Source organism: Lagenorhynchus albirostris, chromosome 11 (genome assembly GCF_949774975.1).
Source record: "Lagenorhynchus albirostris chromosome 11, mLagAlb1.1, whole genome shotgun sequence".
Lineage (NCBI taxonomy): Eukaryota > Metazoa > Chordata > Mammalia > Artiodactyla > Delphinidae > Lagenorhynchus > Lagenorhynchus albirostris.
In genome coordinates, this window is record NC_083105.1 from 103,138,536 (window position 1) to 103,146,329 (window position 7,794).

Sequence of the window (7,794 nt, forward strand, 5' to 3'; positions counted from 1 at the left end):
TTCCTGGCGGTCGAGTCACACGTTGCTATAGGTCAAGAAGTTCCTCGTGGCAGAGGCCTTTCTCGTGGTGAGGTTGTGGCAGGCCTTCGAGGCCCAGGCCCCGGACGGTGCTTAGCTCACAGCCAGCCCGCTGGTAGCAGAGGACCAGGTGCGGGAGGGCTATAGACTGGCGTCAGTGTCCCCCCAGATCCTGAGGTTGATACTTAATCCCCTGTGTGATGGTGTTGGGGAGGACCTCTGGGAGGAGGTGAGGGCATGGGTGGGGCCTCGTGGATGGGACGAGTGCCCTTCTGGGAGACCCCACAGGGCCCCCTCGACCTTCTGCCGTGCGAGGACACAGCGAGATGGCCGTCTGTGAAGCAGGAATCTGCCGGCACCTTGACCTTGGACTTCCAGTCTCCAGCACCGTGAGGGGTGTTTCTGTCGTTGACGAGCTGCGCAGTCTGCAGTGTTCCGTTACAGCAGCCCGAGCGGACAAAGACGGGGACAGAGGAGCTGAGCCTTCCCATCCACCAGCCTCTGAGGCACCATCCCTCTGATGATGCAGGTGGGTGTCACTGGGTCCAGACTCCCACAGGCTTTCTGAGACATTCCCCCTGCTTCCAGTCAGCGCGTGTTCAACATGCAGAGTGTGGATTCCACAGCCGGAGCCGGGGCTCTGCCGTGTGGCAGGATGGCCAGCCCACATGGTCCTGGTCCCGGGAGCACGCTCTCCATGTGGATCGCCTTCCCCACAGACCTCAGATTCTTGTTTTGCTGGCCTTTGAGGCCAGATGTCCCCAGTTGGCATTGTCCACTATGTTCCCTTTGTCAGCAGGACTCCTGCCTTTTTTCCTAACAGCTTTACTGAGATAGGATTCACAGCTCATACAACTCACCGTGGACCCTGTACAGTTCAAGGCTTTAGGGGCTCAGAGTTCAGCAACCTTCCGCATAATCAGTTTTGGAACATTTTTCTTATGCCCCCAGAGAAACCCAGCCCCAATCATCACCCCAACCCCCAACCTCCCGTCGCTAGGCAAGCACTAACTTCCCTTCCCTGGTGTGCCTGTGTGGACGTGGCGGGTGTGAACGGAGCTGTGAAGTTCCCCAGGTGCTCAACCTTGTTCTGCCCACTCTCCCTCCCCCTCCCCCAGAGCCCCCAGTCTCACACTGGTCTCACCTGGCCGCAAGTGCTGGAGATTCCGTCAGCCTGAATGTGGTGTCAGCCATTTGCCAAACACCAAGAGCATCAAGTGTGAATAAGGCCAGGCCTCTCCTCCTGCTGCTCTGAACCTCGGCTAATAAAATCCTGCCTCACCCAGAGAGGTCCTCCAAGAGCCCACGTCCTGCGGTCTGTGACCACTACCCCTGGACTCCTCTCTTGGACAGAGTGACAGAAGGGACTCGAGGAGGCAGGAGGACCCCCGGCCACGTGACCCTCGTGGATGTCCACGGCTTTTCCTGTAGGAAGACGAGGAATGATCGCGTGGGGCTGTGGACCCTGCGGGATTCGTTGGTTCTGAACCAGCTTCTCTTTTCTGCTCAGGAAGGTCCTCAGGTTTCGGAGGGGGTTCTGTTCATCCCTTAAACATCCACTCGGCAGGTTGAGCCGGGCCTCTGAACGCCAGGTGTGATGGGTTTTACTGATTGCCTGCTTACCTTTGAATCGGAAAGAAGGGGGAGTATGATGCTCACAGAACGATGGCGGTTTCCATCCTACAGCCTTTGCCCTCCGCGGGGGGCAGTCTCCCCTCCCAGGTAAACGACGGAGGGGCCTCCTGCGAAGACCTGCCCGGTGAGGGCCCAAGTGTCAGAGGAACGGGGAAGGAAGGGAGAAGCCTAGTCCAATGCCCCCACACCCAGGCACCCTTTCCTGGGGGGAGTCACCTTCGGTCATTCACGCCTAAGTGTGACGCAGCGTCCTGGCTCCTTCCCTTCCTGAGAAGAGCGTCTGCCTGCGGCCTGACTGGGGGCCTGCGGGACTCAAAGGGTGTGGATCCAGCCTCTGCTTTTTAGCCAGAGCCGCACAACGGAAGGGAGACCACATCCGAAGGCTGCCCGCGGCCGACGGACGCGGTTCAGACCCGGATTCCCTTCCTGACCTCAGTGCAGCCTCCAGCAAGTGGCTCTGTCCTTCTGGGCTCGGGGGTGGAGGGGAGGCCCCCCCAGAGGGGCTGCGAGGACCCGGAGGGGCCGGCCAGCGGAGCGCAGGCCCCCGAGTCCCCCGACCCCAGGCCGGCTGCAGGGCCAGACTCACCCGACACGACCTCCCCTGTTGAGCAGGTGAGGGGCAGCTCAGCCACGAGAAACGTAGTCAAGGTGGTCACCTTACTGTCCATCCGCATTTAGGGAGAAATGAAGACATGGTCTTTGCTGTTCTGAAACTATTGTATGTGTAAGTTTTGTCCCCATTATGATTGTGAATGTCTTGACGGAAAGGACCGTTTTTGCACATATCGCCCCATTACCGCAGCCTGTGAGGGAGGGGACGTCGCTGCTGTCTTATAAGTGAGGGAAGGCCCTGGAGGCCAGGTGGTGCTAGCGCCCAGCTGCGGGGGGCAGGCCGGGCAAGTGAGGCGGGCCCTTGGCCTCACCTGAATAGCCCCTGCATAGCACCAGCTGTTTCTGTGCTGGTCAACAACGACCGTAGTCTTTTTTTTTTAATCTATTTTTGGCTGCGTTGGGCCTTCGTTGTTGCGGCGAGCGGGGGCTTCTCTTGTTGCGGAGCACGGGCTCTAGAGCGCAGGCTCAGTAGTTGTGGCGCACAAGCTCAGTTGCCTCATGGCATGCGGGATCTTCCCGGACCAGGGCTCGAACCCATGTCCCCTGCACTGGCAGGCGGATTCTTAACCACTGCGCCACCGGGGAAGTCCGACTGTAGTCTTATTTTTATGCAGACCCCATGTTCTCTTAGACGCCCCAGACCCCGTTGTGTTGAAAACAAAACAAGCATGGCCTGTTCTCCTTTGTGATAAGCATTTCTGCTCCTGGCTGGGGAGAGAAGGGCAGAGCATTTAAAAAGTCATTTCTCAGCCCTTCCCCCACTAACGAGTTATTCTCAGAAAGAAGGAGTGAGAGCCCAGGAGCTGGGGAATCACCCTCGGGCTGAGAGCCCAGGGGACTCGGCTGTGCTGAGGAAGCCTGGCTGGGCCACACCAGGCCGGCCGGGTCAAGAGCCCGCCAACCGCCTGGAAGGAAGTAGCCAAGGAGCACCCATAACGTTAACACAGACCCGCAAAATGATGACAGATGCCACGGTGACATTTAAGAGTTTAGTAAGGAAACCAGGACAGGAAAGAGCTTAAAAGAAACTACACAGGAAGCTTGTCACAAGTCTCAAGTTTTTTATTTTCAGAACAGAAGCTGGTTTTATTTTTAAAAAGAGAAGGAGAAAAGAACGTGATAAATGCCAGCGAGGTACCACTTCCGTCCTCCAGGCTCTGACTGCCAGCTCGCTCTCTCCCACGAAAACTCATGGACTCGGAGCCGTCCTTAGAGAAGGTCTGGCCCAAGCCCTTTCCAAAAAGATAAGGAGTCCGAGGCTCAGGGGAGGACGGCCTGACCTGCCCAACGTTAGAGGCGGGCAGCCCGGGACCCGTGCCCAGCTTCTTCTCCGTGACCGGCACGGCGGGCGCGGGCGCGGGCCCGGGGACGCTAGACACACCACAGCATCTCTGGTTGGACCCCGCGCTACAGGTGTTCCTAGAAAACAAGAAAAATGAAACTTTCGGGGCATTTCTTTTTGTGAATGAGGCAAGGGAAGTAAGTAAAAGGACTCAAGAAAAACACACCAGAAGGAAGGGGCTGACGCCCTGAGCACAAGTGCTGGCAGCAAGTGTCGGGAGGAGGACGCCTGTCCCGCGGTGAGTGCGCCTGGCAGCCGGACCGGAACAGGCCTGGCCTCTGCCAGGCCAGCCGGGTGCCGGGAAGCGCAGCCCACCGGAACCCACCGCAGCCTCCCACCAGAATACCCGACACCCTGGAGGTGTCGCAGCAGCGGTCACTCAGCAGGGAGACGGCCGTCCAAGCAGGAGAAGGGGGTGGGGCAGGGGCCGGCCTGGGGCCATGGCTCCTCGGACACAAAGTCCTTCTCAGTCGCTGAGATTAGGTAGCAGAGAAACAGCAAAGCTGGAGAGAGGGTGTGGGAACAGAGGGAGCAGTTCCTGGGCCCCCCAGAATCTGGGCCCCAGAACTTTGACCACATGGAATTCAAAGGGCAAGAAGGGGGGTCCTGGGGAGGAGAGAAGGCAGGAAAAGAACAATTAGTTGCAAAATCCAACCAGCTGATCCTGGACCTGGTGGGCAAGGGGCTGGGAGCAGGGACACTGAGTGCAAACATGTTCCTCCCTCCCCGCGCCCTCACCCGTGAGAGCAGGGAGGCTCAGGCCATCAGCCCCGTCTGTGTGTCTGTCTTCTGTCAACAGCCCCCAAGAAATTGAGAGAGAGGAGCCCCAAGTGCCAAACGGAGGCCCAGAAAGCGGAAGTCACGTGTCACTGAAGCTAGTGGGTGACAGTCAAAGCCACAACCCATGACCTCTGACCCTCTGTCCAGAGTTTATGACACCACACAGAGCTCCCCAGGCACAGGGAGGGAGGGAAACAGATTCCTACAACCTCCCCCAGCCCCCTCCTCCCGCAGGGTGGAGGGGAGTAGGTACCCCTGGCCTGGCTCTCAACTCTTCCTGCACTCTGACCTCCCCCCAAAATACTCATCCTGCCTCAAAGATGCCGAGAGAGGTCCCACATCGAGCCTGTACGGGGGCAGCCCCTGGACGTGACCTGTCGCTAAGGAGGGAGGCTGGGCCGGGTGGGGCTTAGCCACCCTACTCCACGCAGCCTGCTTTTCCCTAGAGGCTCCCGTGACCAGAGCAGAGGACAACGGTCACCACCGCCCTTTCTCATGTATACCATGCTTCCTAAAGGAAGGACAGGTGGGGAGGTGGATTTCCTACTCCTGTGGGCCCATGGGAGGCCCAGCTCACATGGTTTTCTATCCAGAAACCCCACCAAAGCTGTTCTGAGCCAAGATGACCCAGCCAGCGACCAGCTGCAGGAAGGACAGGAGCTATGGGCACATTTGGAGGGAGAGAGGGAGGGCAGCCAATGGCTGACCCTCCGCAGACCCTGTAATAACAGTGGCACCGAACCCCAGCTGGATCCAGTGGCCACGCTGAATGCAACATCTGAGTATTTGTCCTTAGTTTTCGCAAGCAGCATCAGTGTGTGATGCGACACAAGTGGAAAGCGGAGGTAGTAACACCCAAGAAAAGGTGTAGTTTGGTCCTTGGAGTATGGACCCTCCCCTCCCCCCAGCTGAGAGGAAAGGAGTGGCATTGAGGAAGATCCTGGGTGAGCTTCTCCCTCGGAGGAGGGCCACTGGGCAGCCCCCAGGAGCCCAACTCTGTCTGGGAATTCATGGCCACAGATTCAGGTAGGAATGAGGAGTGTGTGGTGGGGAGGACCGGGCCTCCCCAGATCTCCTACTGATTGTGAGGGGCACAGGTTGGACACAAGGAAACAACACACGCGTGAATGCGCACGCATGTGCGTGCACACACACACACACACACACACACACACAGACTTTGCATCTACCATCTGGAAGAAATGCAATGGACACATCAGGGGAGCATGGGATTCTGGGTCATTTCAAGGTGTGGGTCAAGGACCACTAACCACAGCCTAAAAGAAGCTGGCATGTCCAAGCAAGGTGGGTGGCCGAAGGCCCCGGGCCCCCTTTCCTCCATTCGGCCCTGCAAGGGAGAGGAATCAGAGGAGGTGGGAGAAGCGAGAAGCAGAGGTGCCCCGCCCCTGGAGAGAAGGACTGGGGAAGGGCGTCGAGAGGAGAAGAGAGCCGGCGACCCTCCTCCCTCTCCTTAGCGGCTGGCTCCTTCCAAGCAGTCTTGACCCAAGGGGTTCAGAGGGGCGCGCTGGCTCTCAGCCCTGTTTACAGTTACCTCCCCCAAACAGAGGCTGATCCAGTCTGGGTGAGGGAAGGTCGCAGGACAGGGAGCGGGGTCTCCCAACTCCAGAGCAAGCCCCCAGACCCCTCAGTTTTGGGACGCCACAGCCAGGGTGTTGACGTAGCCGTGGGCGCCCCCCTCGTCCTCCGAGATGCAGTGGCCCAGCTGGGGGGCTCCCGGCACCAACGGGGCGGAGGGCGGAGCGCCGTAGCCTGCCCGAGCCCGACTCGGGGACGCCGGGGTCTCCCTGTCCCAGCAGCCCTCCAGGGCCTCCAGGCCGCGGCAGCCGAGGAAGAAGAGGTTCTTGAGCATGAAGACGGAGAGCGGTTGCTGGTAGCTCACGGCCAGCAGGCAGCGCAGCGCCAGCAAGGGTACGTCCACGAGGCAGCCGCCCAGCAGACGCAGCAGGCGGCTGCAGCCTCCCGGCCGCGAGGCCCGGCCCCGGGGCGAGGCGGCAGCGGCGTGGAGCTCGTGGAGCCAGAGCACCGGCGAGGCGAGCGCGAGGAAGTAGGCGGCGAGAAGCAGGTAGCGCAGGTGCGCGGGCAGCGGCGCGCGGCCGTCCAGCATCAGCTCCACCAGGGCGGAGCTGTCCAGCAGGTCCAGGCACGTGCCCAGGAAGCAGCCGGCGGCGCGGTGCCGCTGGGGCTGCAGGAGCAGGGGGCCCGCGGAGCCGGGGGTGGCGCCCGCCTCGCCGATGGCCCGCACCAGGCAGTAGAGCAGCGGCGCCGACAGCGCCAGGGTGAGGCGGAAGCCCGTGGTGCCGAAGGGCGCGCGCAGCTCGATGAGGTCCAGGATGGACGTGCCCAGGATGAGCACCACCTTGGGCGTGAAGGCGATGGAGTAGATGAGCCAGGCCAAGTAGGCGAAGGCGAACTCGCCAGCCGCGCCGGCCGCCCCCGCCGGCCCCAGGCCGCCCGCGCCCCCGCGGCCGCCGCGCGCCTTGGCTCCCGCAGCCCCGGCAGCGGCGGCGGGGGCGGCGGGCAGGTGCAGGGGCGCGGCGTGCGGGTGGTGCGGGTGGTGGGTGTGCGCGGCGCCCCGACGGCCCCGGCTGTTCTTGGCGAAGAAGATGGCCCAGCCCGCCGCGACCACCAGGTCGGTGGCGACCCAGGAGCACCAGTACAGGTCGGTGACAGCGATGAGGTACACGTCCAGCAGGCCGCCCTGCGCCAGCAGCAGCGCCACGGACAGCGCCTGGTAGCCCCAGCGACAGCCCGGGCCGGGGGCGCAGCCGCGGCGCCCACCGCCGCGGCCCGGCCGAGCCCGGCGACCGCAGCAGCAGCAACACAAACGGCAGGAGGGGCCGGGGCTGGCGCCGCCCGCGCCCCCGACGGCCCCGGCGACGGCGCCCGCGCCCAGGTCGGCGGCGGTCATGCTACGCGGGGAGGTGGGCGTGGAGGCGCAGGAGGCGGCGGCGCTCCCCGGGGGCCCGGCGGGCACCAGCGGCCTGCTGATGCTGGCGCTCTCGTCGTCGTCCTCCCGCTCGGCGCCCGCGCTGCTGCTGCTGCTGCTGCTGCCGGTGTCGCCGCCGCTGCCGCCGCTGCTGCTGCTGCCCGAGCCGCTCCGGCCGCGCGGGAACCGGGGCTGCAGCCGGGCGGGGGGCGGGGCCGCGCGGGGGGCGCCGGGCGCGGGGCGCATTGTCCTCGGCTCCCTCCCGCCTACCCGGCCGGAGCCGCGCACCGGAGCCGAGCCCCGTGGCCGGGCGCGCGCGGGCTGCTGCCGACGCGCGGTGACGGCGGCGGTGACGGCGCGCGGGGCGGCCCAGCCGAGAGCTGGGGGCGGGGCGGGGAAACCGGGATTGGATTCGGGGCCGGGAGGCGGGAAAGCCCGGCCGCCGTGTCGGCAGGAGGAA

General features: G+C 63.0%; 1 protein-coding gene across 1 annotated transcript; it reads right to left on the minus strand.

Moving 5' to 3' along the window:
- Positions 1-3,332: 3,332 nt before the first annotated feature.
- On the minus strand, positions 3,333-7,580 carry TMEM121B (transmembrane protein 121B). Its single transcript, XM_060165686.1, has one exon. It carries the CDS (start codon positions 7,578-7,580, stop codon positions 6,033-6,035), a length of 1,548 nt encoding a protein of 515 aa, XP_060021669.1. The 3' UTR covers positions 3,333-6,032.
- Between the last annotated feature and the right edge of the window lie 214 nt (positions 7,581-7,794).